General features: G+C 41.8%; 1 protein-coding gene and 1 long non-coding RNA gene across 2 annotated transcripts; one reads left to right on the forward strand and one right to left on the reverse strand.

Annotated features, from left to right (window-relative positions):
* Positions 1-3,950: 3,950 nt before the first annotated feature.
* LOC124000282 lies at positions 3,951-9,543 on the reverse strand. The gene is made up of 2 exons (XR_006832564.1): positions 8,841-9,543; positions 3,951-4,987 (listed from the first exon to the last, which is right to left on the reverse strand). It is a non-coding gene; the product is annotated as an uncharacterized LOC124000282 (long non-coding RNA).
* amdhd2 (amidohydrolase domain containing 2) lies at positions 8,998-18,795 on the forward strand. Its single transcript, XM_046306525.1, has 12 exons — positions 8,998-9,290; positions 11,228-11,380; positions 11,534-11,670; positions 11,879-12,018; positions 13,080-13,134; positions 13,391-13,603; positions 14,050-14,138; positions 16,206-16,350; positions 16,546-16,653; positions 16,725-16,793; positions 17,278-17,379; positions 17,705-18,795. The coding sequence occupies exons 2-12, from the start codon at positions 11,298-11,300 to the stop codon at positions 17,776-17,778; spliced, it is 1,215 nt and encodes a 404-aa protein (XP_046162481.1). The 5' UTR covers positions 8,998-9,290; positions 11,228-11,297; the 3' UTR covers positions 17,779-18,795.
* Positions 18,796-22,040: the final 3,245 nt, after the last annotated feature.

Below are 22,040 nucleotides of genomic sequence, written 5' to 3' on the forward strand. Positions count from 1 at the left end.
CCATGGGGCACTCTGTTCACAACACTGACATCAGCAAACCGCTCACCAACAAGACACTATCTGCCCGGTACAGTTGAAACCAGGATTCATCGATGCAGAGCACAATGTACCAGTGGCCATCGAAGGTGAGCATTTGCCCACTTAAGCTATTAATTCAGCTCATGAAACATGGGAACAACACTTTACATGTTGCTTTTATATTTTTGTTCAGTATAGTTACTCCAAAATACTAACATAAATGACAGAATGAAAATAAGGAAGATAGTACAGAATAAAAATATTCCAAAACATGCTTCCTGATTGCAATAAGGCACTAAAGTAAAACTGAAAAAAATGTTGCATTGAAATTAACTTCATGTCCTGAATACAAAGCATTATGTTTGGGCCAAATCTAACATAACACAACACTTGAGTACCACTCGTTCATATTTTCAAGCATAGTGGTGGCTGCATCATGTTATGTGTATGCTTGTCATTGGCAAGGACTGTCAGTGCCAGTACATATGCCTCCAACCTACACAAATGACTCATCATACAAAATAAATTTGCAAGACTAGCCCCCTCCAATTACCTGGCTCCATCTGAAACATTGTTTAAGAAACTCAATATTTTGTCTATTTTTCTAGAGAAGGTATACAAGATCGGTGGAGAATCCAGCTACGAACTGGTCCGTTTGGTTCCATTTTGTGAAACTCGTGGGAGACAATAAGGCCACATTACCATAACGCTGTTTATATAATAGCCTCAGTTATGAGGCTTGCTTCTAATTGCTGTACAGGATGAATGAGGAAAGACTAAATTATTTGTGAAATTGTAATGATGTAATTTGAGAGAAATGTATTTCTGTGTAAATTTTCACTTAAGTCTCTGGCACGCCCCCATGAACACAGTTAGGACCTGGCGTCATGAGACAGCCCTTTTCTGCTCTTCTGAATAAAACACCCACCTTGAGAATTTCTCAACAGACCATGTTTCTCTCAATTACGAGAGGACAAAGGTTGCAGACCAGCTTACCTTGATAACGAGAGGACCAAGGTTTGAGTAGATGACGGAATCTTTTAACCATACCACATGGTTAAACTCTTAAGAGTATCGATACCGACAGAATAAGAACAAGTCTTTGATATTAATTACTAGTCTGCAGCTAGCAATTTGGTATCATTGAACGCGAAGACCGACAACCGTCGAAACATCTATTCTATAACGACATGAATTAATGTCACTCTGAACTATCCATTCTAACCACGGCAGAGAGAGCGAGGGCGAACAGACTCTCCAACAGAAACAAACTTTTCAACAGAGATCCCGAAGACACACTGAGCGTAAATGTATATATTGATTGCAATTATTCCCAAATGAGTGAGCGTTCATGTGCAAAGGATTAGCATTTCAATTGTTAATTCATTAACTGTGTATTGTCTTATCTCAGTCGACCTCACTCCCCTTTTGTACACCAAGCCGCGACGCCGGTTTATCCCACTAGGAAAACTCCGTTATCATTTCCTAACATGAGGTAAATAATTCATTAATTCGAAGACTAAGTGATCAGATATTAAAATATTTTAAAAGTTGTATTATAACTTAATTATAACTTTTGTAATCTGAATATTTTCCTTGGTGCCCCGACATCCTAGTTAATTACATTTGCCTGATTAGTTAATCACGAAATGCTAATTAGAGAATCTTTGATAAAAACTAAAAGTCTTCAGTTAATGATAGTAAAGACACGACAACGGATAACACGCAAGCCGATACAACAGAGCACAGGTACTCACAAAACCAACGGACATGGAACAGTAATCAAAAAGGACAATGGGGAACAGAAGGCACATAGTGGGGCAAAAAATTATTTAGTCAGCCACCAATTGTGCAAGTTCTCCCACTTAAAAAGATGAGAGAGGCCTGTAATTTTCATCATAGGTACACTTCAACTATGACAGACAAAATGAGAAAAAAAATCCAGAAAAATCACATTGTAGGATTTTTAATGAATTGATTTGCCTCAGCTCATTGGCTAGCTCCACTCCTATTCCCCAGGCGCTCTCTTTTGATGACTTCTGTAACCGTAATAGCCTTAGTTTCATGCACGTTAACATTAGAAGCCTCCTCCCTAAGTTTGTTTTATTCACTGCTTTAGCACACGCTGCCAACATGGATGTCCTAGCTGTGTCTGAATCCTGGCTTAGGAAGACCACCAAAAACTCTGAAATCTCCATCCTCTGAAATCTCTACAACATTTTCAGACAAGATAGAACGGCCAAAGGGGGCGGTGTCGCAATCTACTGCAGAGCTTTGTCCTACTATCCAGGACTGTACCCAAACAATTTTAACTTCTACTTTTAAAAATCCACCTCTCTAAAAACAAGTCTCACCGTTGCCGCCTGTTATAGACCACCCTCTGCCCCCAGCTGTGCGCTGGACACCATATGTGAACTGATTGCCCCCCCCCCATCTATCTTCAGAGCTCGTGCTGCTAGGTGACCTAAACTGTGACATGTTTAACACCCCAGCCATCCTACAATCTAAGCTTGATGCCCTCAATCTCACACAAATTATAAATGAACCTACCAAGTACCACCCCAAAGCCGTAAACATGGACACCATCATAGATATCACCCTAACCAACTTGCCCTCTAAATTCACCTCTGTTTTCAACCAAGATCTCAGCGATCACTGCCTGATTTCCTGCATCCATAATGGGTCAGCGGTCAAATGCCCTCCACTCACTGTCAAACGCTCCCTGAAACACGTCAGCGAGCAGGCCTTTCTAAATCGACCTGGCCCGGGTATCCTGGAAGGACATTGACCTCATCCCGTCAGTAGAGGATGCCTGGTAATTTTTAAAAAAATGCCTTCCTCATCATCTTAACCTCTCTGCGCACAGAACCCGTTAGCGGGATGAAATTCGATAACATACGGTGATCACTACATAAATAGTTATATTATACATTCATGAAAATACAAGTGTCTCACATGTTTCAAAAAGCCTAGAATCTTGCTAATCCAACTGCGTTGTCATATTTTTAAAAAGGATTTACTGCGAAAGAATACAATGCGATTATCTTAGGATAGAGCCCCATAAAAAAACAACTATTTCAAAAGGCACAGGCGCAACAAAATCACAAACTGCAATAAAATAAATGATTTACCTTTGACAATCTTCCTCTGTTTGCAATCCCAATGCTCATTGTTACACAATGAATGGTCTTTTGTTTGATAAAATCCATTTTTATAGCCTAACACGAAACATTTTGTGAACCGCTTGTGTCGCGAAATCCGTCACATTCCATTTTCGACGACACATTCGATGTAAATACACACATGAAACGTGACTTTTCCAGTCATGTTTGGTTTCATTGCAACTGGTTTGTTTGTAACACAACCAAGTCTAAGACTTGTTTGTAACACAACCAAACTTGATGGGTCATTTCGCGGGACGTATTGACTGAAAGAAACCGGTTTGAAGACAACAAGTAATGACATCATTGTGCACCAATGATATGACCGCTGTTTTGTTGATTGCTGCCACAAGTGGTGTTCATCTGCCCAAATTTATTTCTGCAGGCATGGATGTGCCTCAGGGCCAAAAGGGCACAGCATGGAGGCGTCGCTGTGTTCTTTGCAAAATGAAGTCCCCCATCACCTGCACCACATGCTTGGTGACCCTCTGCTTTACAGCAGAAAGAGACTGCTATTGTAAATGTATATACATTTTTTCCATGTTTTGTTAGAATACCATTTTGGTATTTGCATCCTGTTTTAATGATTATTTTGGGTATTATTATTTTTTCTTCTTCAAGCGTTCAGGGAGGTTTAGGTCAAATATATTTTGCTGAAGGAGAGGGCCATCATTTTCATTTCTGTAGCCCAATTTTCTCCATGTCAAATTCACTAACTAGCTAACCAACAACTCTTATGACGTATTTGAAAGACAACAAGAATTCATTGTGCACATTTATTTATGTTTATTTGTTATTAACAAACATGAGTAGTCACATGCAAAAAAAGCCAACAAGCTCTCGCAGTCTCAAGTTAGAAAGTAGACGTTCATCCATGTTTCTCAAAAGTCAAATTTCGAAGAGTTTAAGGTTAAGTTCAAGTCATTAACTCTGAAATCTTAAGGTTAGGCATTACCGCAATGGTTAAGGTTGAGGATAGGCTTAAAACAAAAATACATAGCTGGATTTGAACATGCAACCTATTAAGCTTTGAGCACCATAGCAATACAATTTGTTCTATACAGCTGTCAACATTCTATAAGGAAAGAGACACTTAATCAAAAAATCAATAACCAGATTACTCCGGATACCAGACTTCGATTAGTGATAACTCAGCTCTAGAATGTTGTCATTGATGAGAATTAATCCAAAACTAATTGACATTCAGAATCGACTTTGTTTAGACATCAGACTTTATTGTATTTATTTATTCAGAGGTACATGCATCCACACAGTCTTGATTTATAGGATCCTTCCCACTGTATGATTGATATGTCAAGTGACAAAATCCCAAGTTATCAATTAAAAGTTTATGGAAAAACCGCACTTTACAGTTTATTAAATATTATACAGCTGTAGTCATCAATCAAATCAAACTATTTTTGTATCACATTTCTTAAAATGCATACATTTCAAGGTGTTCACAGTCGTTGGATGGGGTGTTGTCTGGAAACAAATAATAGGCTCCTAGAATAGGTTATTATATTCAAGTTTTGCTCAAAGCAGCCTACTAAAGTAATATAATTAACATAAGTTCAATCACAAAGGCTGGTCTGAGTGCATCTCTTCAGTTTCATTCAGTAGTACAACACAAATCATATTGCATTTTATCATGTGCACAGTAGGATTATAGATCTGTGATGTTTAAATTATCTTACCCCCAGAGTGAGAGTACATCCATTCCAGAAGATCTCCTTGCTGCAAGTGGCATTGATCATGTTCTGCTTCTCATGGGATGAGCAGGATGTTCTGCAAGCCACACCTCATTTCTAAAATGTGGGGAAAAGGGGACATAAGGTCAACATTTCAATGCATCTACAAATTGATATCAAGTGATAATCTCAAATGTTCAATAAAAATGTAATGGAAAAACTGCACTTGTCCTCGTGAAAATGACAGTTTATTAAAAATTCTACAGCTGTAATGTCATCAATCAAATCAAATTGTATTTATATAGCACAAATGCATTTCAAGCTGTTCATCAAAGTCATGCTTTGAAAGGCATATGGCACTTAACATCTTTCCTCTTGGCAGATCTCTACAGGTGACCAGGGGATTCTCTCTACCACATATGAATGTCCCCATAGAGCTTATAAGTGTAGCCAGGCGGCACCATTGGGTATTTTTGCAGTTCACAATATCAGCTGTGAGGATGTGGAATGCAAGTGGAGGGAGCCAGCCGTGCCCAACCAGCTGGAGTCAGTGGAGGATCTGTACCTGGCTTAAGACAACAACCCTTTGTCACGAGAGCCCACAGAGAAGGATCTTCAGAGTCTAAGGAACCCTCTCCGGGGCAGGTTCAATGGAGTGCATAGATAATAAACAGAGAATAGCAGAGGCGTAAAGGGGGGTGCAAATAGTCTGGGTAGCCATTTGATTAGCTGTTCAGGAGTCGTATGGCTTGCTGGTAGAAGCTGTTGAGAAGCATTTTGTATCTAGACTTGGCACTCCGGTACCGCTTGCCATGAGGTAGTAGAGAGATCAGTCAATGACTATAATTATAGACTGTGGCTGGAGTCTTTAGGGCTTTCCTCTGACACCGCCTGGTATAGAGGTCCTGGATGGCAGGAAGCATTTGCCCTATCAACATGGATCCCATTTCTCGCTATATCTTTTGTGAGATGCATCTCACGCTCTATGAACCTTTGTGGTTCAGGAATGTTCACAGTACTTCCTGCATGCGTCAAGCTCTGGATCAAGAAGCCTTTGTCTGGGCCTCCTGGGTGGCGCAGTGGTCTAAGGCATTGCATCGCAGTGCTAGCTGTGCCACCAGAGATTCTGGGTTCGAGCCCAGGCTCCGTCGCAGCCGGCCGCGACAGGGAGGTCCATGGGGCGACGCACAGTTGGCCAAGCGTTGTCCGGGTTTGGCCGGCAGGGATATCTTCGTCTCATTGCGCACTAGCGACTCCTGTGGCGAGCCGGGCTCAGTGCACGCTGACCAGGTCGCCAGGTGTACGGTGTTTCCTCCGACACATTGGTACGGCTTGGTTGGGTTGGGTTTCGGAGGACATATGGCTCTCGAACTGTAACTGGGGAGAAAAAAGGGTTTAAAAAAAAAGAAGCCTTTGTCTGACAAAAATCATGTCTCCAGACATGAAGACATGAAAATCTTCTCAATTGTGCGTCGCCCCTTGGACCTCCCAGTCACAGCCGGCTGCGACAGAGCCTGGACAATTGCCTTGTCCGATAGAGATCACATTGAAAGCACCACTTCCATGGCAGTACAGTCAATGACCATCCTGCAGTTTCCTCTGGACCCATGAAAAGACACAAGCACGTTTGGTTCCCAACTTGGATGTCTTCATAATGCTAATGAAAAAACGCTTGTGAATGAAAGTGATGGTAACATTGCGGAAAGTGATTGCACCACAACAGAATAGTTGAGCCAGGTGGTGTAGTTGTGATGCAACTTCATAAGAGCCATAAACACTTGATCCTCAAATGACAACATCTTCACCCTCCACTTGGCAAAGTAGACAACGCAGTCCTTTTAACATTCCAAGTATTCAACAACGATGTTGAACATGTCTTTGTCTGGAAGTCCTGTTTTTTTCCTCAGTACTTTATCAGACAACCACAATGCTGAATACCCGTTGCAGGTATACAGCTGATTCTCCTGTAGAACCTTCAACTGCGCTGTTTCCTTAATAAGATGCACCTCAGTGAGAACATTCCGCAACGGTGTAGACAGCAGCCTCCTACATTCTTCAGTAGCCGAGGCGCCTGGAACTTCGTCTGCCATGTTGAATGTGTCTGGATCTACCTCTTCTGCCATTGTGGAAGTATATGACTCTTCCTCTTCTGCGATGATGGATGAGCAACATTTTCTCAGGGCCATTTCTCTTTCCCAACGGAAAATGTCAGCTGCAGACCCGAGTGTTGTCACTGGGTTTCCGGTCCGCCAATCTGAAAGACCCCCCAAAAAAAGTTACTAGCTAGGTTGACTACTAAAATGCTAACGTCTATATATTCCCATAACCCACAGACTTTACTATAGTATCGGTAAAATAGTCTGGGCTCAGGTCTATCTGCACATCTAAAATCCTACTATGTTACCCTGTCTGAGAGAGGTTTGAATGGTTATTAAAACGTTACGCCAGGGTAAGCCTACATGAAACACAGACTACATGAAGTAGTTCTAAAATCCCAGACACAGAAATGTGGCAACAAAAAAAAGGTAATCATTTCTTGGTTTTACAGCTAGGGTTTATGGGTATTATGACTCATACTGTGGTAATCATGGTGCTTTCAAGACAACTGGAAATTCTGAAAAACACGAGGTCAAATCATGATGTCAGTGATCTTTAGGTCAGAAGCTCAGAGCTCTAGAAAGAGGCCCGAGTTGGATGACCTTTCAAAATTATTTTTGCCAGTGGGTGGTTGTTGCTGTCCCAGTTCCCAGTTGTTTTCAACGCACTGAAGTCAGAAGTCTAAAGATTTCCAGGGTTCCCAGTTGTGTTGTGCCTGGCATCAATTGAGATCGAGCATGTATTGCATATTTCCGTTAGGGAACGCCTACTCTGTGAATTGCATGTATGCAATAACTCAAGTCACCCTTTAAATCCTAATCAACTAAAAGAATCTAACGTTGGCAAAGGGTAAAGTCTACAAACTTAGTCCACTCTGTAACATATTTTAGTTTGGGAACATAAAACTACTGAGGTCAAATATTTTATTGATGAGAAAATGTGCAGAATGTCAGCCAAAATCCATCTCTCTTACATCTCCCACTGCCAGCTACTGGGCTTTCTCTCATCACCAAATTTGGTGGCGAGTGAAAAGTCTTCTTCTTCAATGAAGTTTAACGGTGGTTTGCATCCAATAAATGTTACATTATCGCATCCAACTAGGCTGTAGAATAATTCCCTTATACTTTGCTGACAATAAATAAATACAGTTGAAGCCAGAAGATTACATACACCATAGCCAAATAAACTTACTCAGTCTTTCACAATTCGTGACATTTAAACATCCGAATCGTCTGAATGTGTGACTATAAAACCACATTTACCTTGGTAATTCGTCACTCGTTCATCCCGCAATGATTGTGTTTTCAGGCACCGGTAGCTTGTGGGTGCTTTTATGCCCTGCAGTCAATTATGAGTGCATGTTTACTTACTAAATATGTCATTATTAATATTCACCTACTGCACTGTATGATAGCTAGCAAATTAATTAGCTAATGCCTAGCTGGAACCTCTGAAGGAAAATGATAACCAAACAAAAGTGTTTACTTTTTGCATTAGTACCACAATTTATAACTTATTTGCATTCGCTTACACTTGTATGTTGACTTCTCCATTGATGTTGTTATTAAGTTTCCCCGGAATTTAAAAAAAATGTATTTAACCTTGATCTAATTAGGCTAGTCAGTCAACAACAAATTCTTATTTACAATGACGGCCTACCCCGGCCAAACCCAGACGACGCTGGGCCAATTGTGCGCCGCCCTGTGGGACTCCCAATCACGGCTGGATGTGATACAGCCTGGATTTGAACCAGGGACTGTAGTAACGACACTTGTACAATCGTCGCGAATTGAATTATGGGGAGTTTCAGGCCCCGGAGTGAACATAATTGTACACTCGCAAAGCCGACAAAAACGAGGGCTGAGGGGCTTACGTTTGCAAACGTCCCTTGCTTGGCTAATCATTTGGACCAACCACCAAAATGGCGACGAGGATTCCTCTAAGCGTAAATGGGCGAGGGTGTGTCTTTTGACCGTATGTTGACTTTGAAACGCAGCCTTGAAGTTCTTCTTTATCAAGAACTGCCGTGGCGCTCTTCCAACCACCACCCTCCTCCGCCTCTGGAGCTAACGCTCTCTGCCAGTCCTCAGAACCTCCTATCCGCAAGTTTCTACGAGAGCTTTGCTCCGAGTGGAAACGCTAACCGGATGCTTCAGATTTATACATCCGCTAAAACATCATTGTTCTTTGTTACGTGTATCCTATTTCGCTTCCGCGAGTCCGTTCGTTGTTTTGATCAGCTGACCGCAGCATTCTCACATGATTCCATCCGTCTACAGTTGTTGGAATTCTCACTGACTGCGACTTGACTGTCTTCTATGGGGCAAGTATTCGATTTAAAAGAAAGACGAGCTATATTCGTTTACAGCTGAGATCAGACCAAGGTTTTCATGTAAGACATTGATGTACGTTTACATGCATATTAATAATCCTATATTAAACTGCTTACGCCGACTATGGAAATGGTCATGTAAAAACCTTACTCTGCTTATCTGTAAGGTAAAAATGTAAATTAACGTACACCGAAATCTTCCGAATTATTCGGACATGTAAACAGCTTAATCCGAGTTCCAGCGTTATATTTATTCTGCGCATGTGCTATCACGAGCAGCGCAAGACTCCCTCTTGTGCGGGAGTGATGTGTGCTCGGAAAAACTGAAAGTATGCATCATATAAATATTAATGCAACAGTTTCAAGTTTTTACTGCGTTACAGTACATATAGGGAAATCAGTCAATTTAAATAAATTCATTAGGCCCTAATCCATGGATTTGACATGATTTGGGAGCCAGGCCTGGCAGCTGGGGACGCAGGCCCAGCCAATCAGAATTAGTTTTCCCCACAAAAGGGCTTTATTACAGACAAATACTCGTTTCAGCAGCTGTCTGGGTAGCTGGTCGCTGATGATCCCGCAGGTGAAGAAACCGGATGTGGAGGTCCTGTGCTGGTGTGGTTACACATGGTCTGTGGTTTTTAGTCCAGTTGGATGTAATGCCAAATTCTCTAAAACTACTTTGGAGGCAGTTTATGGTAGAGAATTGAACATTCAACAGCTCTGGTTGACATTACAGTAGTCAGCATTCCAATTGCACACTCCCTCAAAACTTGAGACATCTGTGGCATTGTGTTGTGTGACAAAACTGCACATTTTAGAGTGGCCTTTTATTGTCCACAGCACAAGGTGTACCTGTGTAATGATCCTGCTGTTTAATCAGCTTCTTGATATGCCACACCTGTCAGGATTGTCTTGGCAAATGAGAAATGCTTACTAACGGATGCCCAAAAACATAGCACAACATTTGAGAGAAGTTTTTTGTGCGTATTGAAAATTTCAGGGATCTTTTCCTTCAGCTCATGAAACATGGGACCAACACTTTGCATGTTGCATTTATATTTTTGGTCAGTATAGTTTTACACTTTTAAGATATGACTGCCTTTGTTCAGTTGAATTTCTGAATTTTGTATTTTGTATTAGAAATTCTATACATTCGTTCATACTGGATTAAGAGTACATTTTCTTTAACTTTAATTTAGTTGGTTATGCTCCAGCTTTCCCTCCACCTTGTGCCAACATCAGTTCTTTTTATTAAGTCTTGGTTCCAATAGTTTAGATTTTTTTCCTAAGAGATTGTCAGTTGGATATACTCTCAGCAAGGTTGTTGTATATCTTCTCTGTCATATGAACATAATTTTATGACTCAAATAAGATTCCCTTAAGGTTGATCTGAGGTCCAAAAGATTTCAAATACACATTTTGTGATATGTAACTGTTAAGTTGCATGTATTTGAAACTATGCTCTCTGCAAGGTAAGTCCAACATTGCTTTTATTCTGTCATGGAAATACATATATTTCCTGTTATCATGTAATGTATGGTGTCTTTGCCTTCCTATACACTGTTGTTATTCATTAATAGACTAACAACACTGTATTCAAATGGTTTTAGTGTTAGATTCTTATCAGATCTGTTCTAGGGTGAAATAAAATGCAATGACAACATGGGGGTCAAAGTCAAATGTTGCAACTTCAGCATTGTACAATGTTGTTATAGGAAGGTTCTTACATTGGTGTGTCTGTTTATGGTGGTGGGTTGGTGTACTGATTATCCCAGATGTGATATGTAACCTGAAGAATAAAGACGGAATAGTTGGCTATTCAAGGTTCTACAGGTTGGTACCGTAATAGTGTACTGTAATAGTGTAACTTTTCAAAGGCTTTCATTGATAACTTGTCTGTACTGTTCTTTGGCTGTTATTTATAGAGATTCTTTCTGAAGTGACTACTACACATCAGGAGAGGTGTCATAGAGGTGACATAGCCTCTTGTGGAAGATGCCTACCAATAAGTCTGTGTCGAAGGCGCCGATCACCCAGTTCGTCAACTGCAGGATACTAAGAGATCACAAGCTGCAGAGGTACACACAAGCGCGTGGATATGAACATACACACACACACATGTAAAATAAATACCATTACATGTAAAACAAGCGTTGTTACGATGTGTGTTACTGTGTGTGTGTGACAGGGTTTGTTTAATAATGTGTGTATTGTTCCTGTCTTTCCTCCAGAGAGGATCTGTGGGTGCGGGAAGGGCGGATCCTAGACCCAGAGAAGTTGTTCTTTGATGAGGAAGGCTACGCAGATCAACGTGTTGACTGTGAAGGCCTCATCATTGCTCCTGGGTTCATTGACGTTCAGATCAATGGTTAGTCTTTTGGGGGGGGGGGGGTCAATTCACTCCAGGGACTGTGTCCAATTCAATTGCAGGTATGGACTTCTTAAAGCTTTATTGGAGGAGTGTTCTTTGCTAAAACTAACACAGCCTGCGAGCTGTTTCTCTCACCAGAACAAGGAAGCCATTGGATACAAGATTTTCCAAACTCAATCAATGATCCATTGTTTTACACCCACAGGAGGATATGGCATTGACTTCTCGCAAGCAACCAGTAATGTCAGAGGAGGTGTGGCCCTAGTAGCCAAGAAAATCTTGGAGCATGGTGTCACCTCTTTTTTACCCACCCTAGTCACCTCCCCCCCAAACATCTACCACAAGGTAGGCACCACCTCTACACCTGTCCTCTCAACAACATGTCCCGTTTCTCACCATTGTCTCACATACACTTTATGACCAAAAGTATGCTCGTCGAACATCTCATTCCAAAATCATGGGCGTATGGAGTTGGTCCCCCCTTTGCTGATATAACAGCCTCTACTATTCTGGGAAGGCTTTCCACTAGATGTTGGAACATGGCTGCAGGGACTGGCTTCCATTCAGTCACAAGAGCATTAGCGAGGCGGGGCACTGATGTTGGGCGATTAGGCCTGGCTCGCAGTTGGCATTCCAATTCATTCCAAAGGTGTTCGATGGGGTTGAGGTCAGGGCTCTGTGCAGGCCAGTCAAGTTCTTCCACACCGATCTCAACAAACCATTTCTGTATGGACCTTGCGTTATGCACGGGGGCATTGTCATGCTGAAACAGGAAAGAGTTTACCAGGGCAGCTCTACTAGCAGGGTAGAAATTTGACGAACTGACTTGTTGGAAAGGTAGCATCCTATGACTGTGCCATGTTGAAAGTCACTGAGCTCTTTAGTTGAAAGTCACTGAGCTCTTTAGTAAGGCCATTCTACTGCTAATGTTTGTCTATAGAGATTGCATGGCTGTGTGCTTGATTTTATACGCCTGTCAGCAACCGATGTGGCTGAAGTAGCCTAATCCACTAATATGAAGGGGTGTCCACATATTTTTGTATATATAGTCTATGTCATTAGTGGCTCCCATTCAAATGTGTTTCAAATAGTGTTGGTTTTCTTTCAAATACTTGAGCTGTGGTGGATTGATCTTGTCTGGCGCAATGTGAATTGTTAGATACTACTGCACCGTTGGAGCTAGGAACACAAGCATTTCGCTACACCCACAATAACATCTGCTTAATATGTGTATGTGACCAATAAAATGTGATTTGATTTGGATCCAAATAGTTTCAAATATGCAAACCACACCCACCTGGCCTGGCACTCCAGGCAGGCTCGATCAGATTCTTATGTATTGCTTATGAATGCAATATTTATGCATGTGTTATGAAATCCTTTCAAGTAAAATACCTGTTTTCTAGGTCTTGTCTGAGGTTAAAGTTCACAGTGGAGGAGTGGAGGGAGCTGGAGTTCTGGGTAAGGATGCAGTCAGGAAGGATGTAGACACATCTTCATATGTCTGATTGGTCCTTATATCTGGACATGATATCCAATACTGTATTCCATATAACTGTATGGTGATAGAGGAAATGTTATAAAACAGTGTGATATGCTGAAATATGTTGTCTCTTTTACTCATTCTCTTACACATTCTGTCAATATTTCATATTTCTGCCCTTTTTTGTCCATTTCGCGGTCTCTACCCCCACCCACTCGCTCTCTCTCTCTCAAGGCTGTCATCTAGAAGGTCCATTCATCAGTTTAGAGAAGAAGGGAGCCCACCCGGCGCAGTACCTGCGCTCCTTCCAGTCGGGCGGCATGTTGGACCTGATTGAGACCTACGGGACCCTGGATAACGTTGCCATGGTGACGTTGGCCCCCGAGCTACCCAACAGTGAGAAGGTGGTTAGAGAGCTGGCTCAGAGGGGAATCACTGTTTCTCTAGGTAGGTGAATTAAACTGGGAATAGGATACCCTTTATATGTAGGCCTATGACGTCTGCTTATGCATGATTTAATTGTGAAGCATCTATGTAGGCCTTATGCATGTTTCATGAATCATCACTGTGCATCACTGTGTCTCTAGGTAGGTGTAGTATTCTGGGAATGGGAATCAAATCTAATTTATATGTATGACTTAGATACTCCTCTTTGTGTGCATGCTGGGAATGACATAGCCTTTATACTATATGTATTACATCTGCTCCTAAATGTTTTATTAAGCATCTATATAGGCCTTATAAAGGGTTTATGAAGACTTATTTTAAACAACAGAAAACCAGGCTGTTGATTCAATCCAATAGACATCTTCTGTCTGGAAGCAGGAGGTTGTCACACTGTGTAGGATGATGTGATACCACTAAGTGTACCTGTCGACCGATTCCACGTGTAGGACACTCTGTAGCCAACCTGTCCCAAGCTGAGGAGGCTGTGCAGAACGGAGCTTCATTCATCACACATCTCTTCAATGCTATGCTGCCTGTGAGTAATATAACACAGCATCATATTGTATTATGTTTTCCATTTAGCACAGTGAAGTCGGAAGTTTACATGCACCTTAGCCAAATACATTTAAATTCAGTTTTTCTTTTACAATCCCTGATATTTAATCCTAGTAAAAATTCCCTGTCTTAGGTCAGTTAGGATCACCACTTCATTTTAAGAATGTGAAATGTCAGAATAATAGTAGAGTGAATCATTCATTTCACGCTTTTTCAGTTCTGCCCACAAATTGTCTATAGGTTTGAGGTCATGGCTTTTTGATGGCCACTCCAATACTTTGACTTTGTTGTCCTTAAGCCATTTTGCCACAACTTTGTAAGTATGCTTGGGGTCATGTGTCCATTTGAAAGATTCATTTGCGACCAAGCTTTAACTTCCTGACTGATGTCTTGAGATGTTGCTTCAAGATTTTCCATTTTCCATCCTCATGATGCCATCTATTTTGTGAAGTGCACCAGTCCCTCCTGCAGCAAAGCACCTCCACAACATGATGCTGCCACCCCGTGCTTCACGGTTGGGATGGTGTTTTTTGGTTTGCAAGCCTCCCCTTTTCCTCCAAACATAACGATGGTCATTATGGCCAAACAGTTCTATTTTTGTTTCATTAGACCAGAGAACATTTCTGCAAAACGTACGATCTTTGTCTCCATGTGCAGTTGCAAACCGTAGTCTGGCATTTTTATGGAGGTTTTGGAGCAGTGGCTTCTTCCTTGCTGGGTGGCCTTTCAGGTTATGTCGATATGGGACTCATTTTACTGTGGATATAGATACTTTTGTACCTGTTTCCTCCAGCATCTTCACAAGGTCCTTCGCTGTTGTTCTGGGATTGATTTGCACTTTTCGCACCAAAGTACGTTCATCACTTGGAGATAGAACGCGTCTTCTTCATGAGCGGTATGACGGCTGCGTGGTCCCATGGTGTTTATACTTCATACTATTGTTTGTACAGATGAACGTGGTGTTCAGGTGTTTGGAAATTGCTCCCAAGAATTAACCAGACTTGTGGAGGTCTACAATTGTTTTTCTGAGGTCTTGGCTTTTCTTTTGCTTTTCCCATGATGTCAAGCAACGAGGCACTGAGTTTGAAGGTAGGCCTTGAAATACATCCTCAGGTACACCTCCAATAGGCTTAACTGACATCATTTGAGTCAATCAGAAGCTTCTAAAGCCATGACATAATTTTCTGAAATTTTCCAAGCTGTTTAAAGGCACAGTCAATTTAGTGTATGTCAACTTCTGACTCACTGGAATTGTGATACAGGGGAATAATCTGTCTGTAAACAATTGTTGGAAAAATTACTTATGTCATGCACAAAGTAGGTGTCCTAAACGACTTGCCAAAACTATAGTTTGTGAACAAGAAATTTGTGGAGTGGTTGAAAAACGAGTTTTAATGACTCCAACCTAAGTGTATGTAAACTTCCGACTTCAACTGTACATTTTTAGTATGTACTGTTTGTTAGTTTTCGTATGCGAGTGTAGTACAATCCTCAGTTTCCCCCTCCAGTAACATCGCTGTCTGACGTTTTACTGGACAACCCCTTATAGGAGAATCTTGCTTTTTTACCACCAAAGACACATTTCACTTTCAACTTGATCTGCAACGTTATAATCCATTTTTTTGCAACTTGAACGATACATCTCCGTCCATTCTAGCAGCAGGCTACACGGAGTATGTAACAGTTGGATAGGGGAAACTGCTGGAGACGTACAAAATGGAATATAACGTTGCTTATAAAATTTGTAATGACACAATTTCATGTGTACAACATCTGAAGACCTGCATCACTACACTGATAGTGTTTATGTTTCTCAAACCATACAATAATAATAGGAGAGAAGTGTAAATGTGGTTAATGAGTAACCTGTCCACCTCTGGGTGTGGTCAGCCAAATCACAGACATACGGTCTACACTATACTGTTGGACAAATGCTTCAGATGCCTTGCCAAGTCTATTCAACTACAGTTTCACAATGCTACTGTAATAATGTAATGAAAGATGATGGCTGTTTCTCTCTGTTGCCATGGTTACCGTGATGGGTTAGTTTCACCATCGAGACCCAGGCATTGTGGGTCTCCTCACCAGCGACCAGGTTCCCCAGGACCGGACGGTCTTCTACGGAATGATTGCTGATGGCATCCACACCAACTCTGCCGCCCTGCGTATCGCCCACAGAGCACATCCTACAGGTCTGTGTAAGAACTACACGCACAGCTTCTGTGTGTGGGGTTGTGTTGGAGTGTTTATTGGATTCTTCTGTTGTAATGCTGTGGGTTTCAGTCTTGAAACCAGAAGTTGTTCAAGCAATGTCAGGTATAATATGCATACTAATTGCAAGAAATCTATGGCAATGCTTGTGTTGGCTTAATGTGTTTGTCCTACAGGTCTAGTGTTGGTGACTGATGCCATCACAGCGATGGGTCTACCTCCGGGCCGCCACACCTTGGGTCAGCAAGTCATTGAGATCCAGGGGCTCCATGCTTATGTAGCAGGTCAGAATCTCTTTTGTAAGGTGTAAACAACTTTTTCCCAAAGCTGTCTCTAAAACGGTCTTTACTCATAGGCACCAAGACGCTCAGTGGCAGTATAGCCACAATGGACATGTGTGTCAGGCACTTCAAACAGGCTTCAGGTGAGTGTGTGTGTTAGTAAAAGGGCTGTCTTACAAAAGTTATTCAGTCCTTCTAAATATATGGTTACTTACTACATGTGTGCACACGTGTGTGTGTGTGTGTGTGCGCGTGCAGGGCCGGAATACCACATTTGGGTCCCTAGGTCATCGACCTCCAGGGGCCCCCCACCCCCTTTTAGGAAAATGGCTAACTTACTGCATTTTAACACAAAACATTTTTCGTTGCACTTTTATAATGCTATTATAGCAGTTTTAACGCTAATGTCCTGCTGTTCTAAACATTTTACCTTGATGCTGAGAGAATTTTGCCATGCAGGGCATGTGCTCCAGGGCCCCTGACCTCCAGGGCCCCTGATTCCAGGGGGCCCCCAAAGATAAAAATGAATAACATTTGGTTGGGGGCTCCCTGAAGTTTGGGGGCCCCGGAGCACGTGCCCTGCATTCCCATTCGGTAATCCGGCCCTGTGTGTGTTTGTGTTGACAGGCTGCAGTGTGGAGCAAGCCCTGGAGGCAGCGTCACTCCACCCGGCCCAGCTCCTGGGCATCACCCGCTGTAAAGGCACCCTGGACTATGGGGCAGACGCAGGTGAGAAAGTAAACAGCAGAGGGTGGTCTTGCTCTGTCTACTCCAGGGGTGTCAAACTCGATTCCTGGAGGGCTGAATGTCTACAGCCCCCCCCCCTTGATTAAGGTCATTGATTAGTCTCCTCAACTGGTTGTGTAGGTCAGGGGTTTTCAAACCTCTCTTCGGGGACCCCCAGCTATTCTATGTTTTTTAACTATTCCATAAATGTGAGAAAAAATGTCTGGTGGTCCCGAAGAGATTTTTGAAAACAACTGGTCTAGGTCTTGTGTGTGGTGTAGGAAGAAGCACTAAATAGTAAAACTTGTCCCCCTCTCTCCCCTGTTAGATCTCGTTCTGCTGGATGATGCTATCAATGTCAGAGCCACCTACATCGCAGGCCAGGAAGTGTGGAGGAAATGACATCATAATAATCAGTCCCCCACCGCTGCCCCACCCACCCACGTGGACCAAATGGGCATGTCCCAAATGGCATCCTATTCCCTAATAGTGCACTACTTTTGACCAGAACAGAGCATCATAAAGGGAATAGGGTGCCATTTGGGACAGAGTCAATGCCTGGCTGCATTGTGCTGGACACTCATCACAGACTCTAGATGGCACCACTCTATAAGAAGAATTTTGGATGTAGCACAAAGTGCACTTATGTAGGGTGCTATTTGAGCTGCACCCTGGTAAAATGGAGCCACTTGTAAAATGCTACAGTATAGAATTCAATAGTTTTTTGCTATATTTTTATTGCCATTTTGCATTAAGACACTTAACACAACATATACTGCATTGAAATTATTTTAATAATCTGTTTGATACATGGGAACATAGCACTGGGGTAACGCAGTTTCTTTGGACCCCCGCAAGGTTAGATCCCTCCCTAAAATAAAACAAAATCTTAAGTGTTAGCCAGACAGCCACTCATAAAGTATAGACTACCGATCGTTGTCCATGGTGCTGAAATTGTGACACATCTATGCAGCTGCATGCATATCAAATCGATGATAGGATTTCTGTGGTGCCAGGGCATGTAAAGCTTTGCTTTAGCTAATGGATCAAAGTTTATTGGTAGGCCTATTTGGTCATAATTTTCTCATGTTAAGCCTAACATTTCACAAAGCTATACACGGTGTCGCAATGCTGACATTTTTTACTGCTGGCTGATGGCAATAATGTAATTACTTGTTAAGTAATTCAAGTTGTAAATTCAGATTGCAGAGTGTAAAATGTATTTGCGATGCAACAACATACTAATCAGCTACCAATTGATTTTGTAAAATATATTGTACAACTGTCCAGTATAGGATACCGGAACCTGCATGACATGAGCTGTTCTCGATCTCTCCCAGCTTGGATAGAAAGTTGTTATGCATAAAACTAGTCTATTAAAGGGATAATCCACCCCAAAAAATAAAATCATAAAACTCCTGTCGATTTGGTGAAAGCCTATGTTCTATTAGTGGGTCAAATTCAAATTTTCCATGATTTAACGTCTGTGGTCGGCCTGTGAAAATCAGGAAATTGTGTAGGAACGTGACATAGCTATATAATTAGATGCCTTTTTGGCTGTGAGCTCACAATTGCTTGTTAGACACTGGGATTGTTTATGCTTTATTCAAGTCTGACCATCACTCAAGTACAAACACAGGGTTAAATGCCTCACGTTCCCAAACCCTAAGCAAGGTACAACGTTTAAGCATGATTTTACTTCCTTTAAAGAATTAATTAAATATCTGCTGTATATAATACTATAATAGACTCTTATCACACAACTGTAACTGTTTTCTTTTCACCAATTGGTTGGTGAAAATCCCTGATCCCTGATGTTGCTACTCTGCTCTGCTATGCTCTGGGCCTAAGAGTGACTAAATGTGATGCAATAGTCCACTCAAACTTGTCTCACATTTTGATTCTCTAGATCAGGTATTCACAAACTAGAGTACGCGCAATGCCGTCGGGGGCACGCCAAATAAAAATGAGTTTCTTCATATTTTCAAACAGTACATTTATATTTTCCAACAGGGTATACATTTGAGTGAGGGGTTTTTTCTGGCCTGAGTAGCTTCGTTTCACTGCCAAAAATAAATTAAACCATCTAGTGTTCAGCAGAATAACAACACAATATTGATTACAGGTTGCCTAGTCAAATAATTAACATCCAATCACATTTACTTATACTCTCTCGCGGGAAACCTTCACTCCTGCACAGACATTTAGAAACGATACATGACAATTTGAAAAATAAGCCACAGAAGTTTTTTGAGCGAGAATAAAGACGACTTTCAAGTAGTAAGGCATGTGTAAAAGCAAAAGATACCATTAATAGGAAGGGCCTAGAAGCATGTTATATGGTGAGCTACCGAGTCGCTAGGACAGGCAGGCCCCATACTATTGTGGAGGACTTAATTATTCCTGCTGCCGTGGATATGGCTGGGGAAAAAGGCCAAAAAACTATACAATGTCTTCTTCAAACAACACTGTTTCACAACGCATCATTGACATGGCAGGAGATGTTTTGAAACAATTACTGCTTTGCATGCAAGCCAGTGAATTATATGCATTACAGCTGGATGAGTCAATAGACGTGTCGGGCCTGGCACAGCTCCTGGTATCTGTCTGTTATGTTTATGGGGGGTCAATTAAGGAAGACATCCTCTTCTGAAAACCAGGACAACATAAGAGGATTTTTTTTATAGTACTGGACAGCTTTGTGACATCCAATGGAATTTGCATAGTCAAAATGTGTTGGTATCTGTACTGATGGCGCAAAAGCCATGACAGGGTGACATATAGTGGAGTGGTAACGTGTATGCAAGCTCCCAACGCCACTTTGGGTACACTGCAGCATCCATCGAGAGGCTCTTGCTGCCAAGGGAATGCCTGACAGCTTGAAAGATGTTTTGGACACTACAGTGAAAATGGTTAACTTTGTTAAAGCAAATCCCCTGAGCTCTTGTGTATTTTCTGCATTATGCAGTGATTTCCGTAGTGACCATGTAATGCTTTTACAACATACAGAAGTGCGCTGGTTATCAAGGGGCAAAGTATTGACACTTTTTTTTTTTGAAAGAAGAGCTTAAAGGTTTTTAATGACCATAATTTTTACTTGACCACTTGCATGATGACGAGTTTCTCACACGACTGGCCTTTCTGGGTGATGTTTTTTCTCGCCTGAATGATCTGAATGTAGGATTACAGGGACTCTCCGCAACTATATTCAATGTGCGGGACAAAATTGAGGCTATGATTAAGAAGTTGGAGCTCTTTTCTGTCTGCATTAACAAGGACAACACACAGGTCTTTCCATCATTGTATGATTTGTTTGTGTGCAAATGAACTCAAGCTTACGGACCATGTCAAATGTGATATATAGGGAAGCACCTGCGTGAGCTGGGTGCGCAATTATGCAGGCTGTGGCCCTTGATTATATTTTTGGCCTTCCTGTGACATCGGGTGCTATAGGTGACAGTGATGCGTTGGGAAGACCGCACCACCGTCTGGAGAGCCCTGCAGCTGCAGGCGGTGCAGTTGCCATACCAGGCGGTGATAGAGCTCGACAGGATGCTCTCAATTGTGCATCTGTAAAAGTTTGAGAGGGTTATAAGGGGCCAAGCCAAATTTCTTCAGCCTCCTGAGGTTGAAGAGGCGCAGTTGTGGCTTCATCACCACACTGCAAACCATGGACCCATTTTGTATTCTACATGAGTCAAATGTAATGGAGTCTGTTGCCCATGTTGTGAATGGTTGCTGTTTATACAATGATTTTAATTTTTGCAATCTTTTGAGCATGGATTAAATTAATTATATTATTTTTGCATTTCAGCCTCTGGGTTATTCCTTTTCATGGTTTTGAGTGTGAGTACCTCTTTAACTCTACAGTCTCACCAACAGCACACATCCATAAACTTCCTTGTAAGTGGAAGCTGGTTTGATGTTGATGATGTGTTTTCCTGTGTGCCAAATACATTAGATGTTGTTTGTAATTGTTAAGGAGCCCCATTAGCTGCTGCCGAGGCAGCTACTCTTCCTGGGGTACAGAAACATTAAGCCAGTTATATACATCATTACATGACATTACATTTCATGACACTTTTCACAACACATTTAAGTGTGTGCCCTCAGGCCACAACTTTACTACCACATATATATGATACAAAATCCATGTGTACATGTGTGTATGCATTGTGGTGAAGGTGCTCATTTTGGAAGTGGGCTCTCAGGAACTTCACTTGTGTTAATGCTTCTGGCCATGCTACACCCACACATGCCACACCCACATCTAGATGAATGAGGAATTAGGTTGTGCCTCATAAAGTCAAAACGATATACACTGCTCAAAAAAATAAAGGGAACACTTAAACAACACAATGTAACTCCAAGTCAATCACACTTCTGTGAAATCAAACTATCCACTTCGGAAGCAACACTGATTGACAATAAATTTCACATGCTGTTGTGCAAATGGAATAGACAACAGGTAGAAATGATAGGCAATTAGCAAGACACCCCCAATAAAGGAGTGGTTCTGCAGGTGGTGACCACAGACCACTTCTCAGTTCCTATGCTTCCTGGCTGATGTTTTGGTCACTTTTGAATGCTGGCGGTGCTTTCACTCGAGTGGTAGCATGAGACGGAGTCTACAACCCACGCAAGTGGCTCAGGTAGTGCAGCTC

The sequence above is a fragment of the Oncorhynchus gorbuscha genome, linkage group LG16 (assembly GCF_021184085.1).
Source record: "Oncorhynchus gorbuscha isolate QuinsamMale2020 ecotype Even-year linkage group LG16, OgorEven_v1.0, whole genome shotgun sequence".
NCBI lineage: Eukaryota > Metazoa > Chordata > Actinopteri > Salmoniformes > Salmonidae > Oncorhynchus > Oncorhynchus gorbuscha.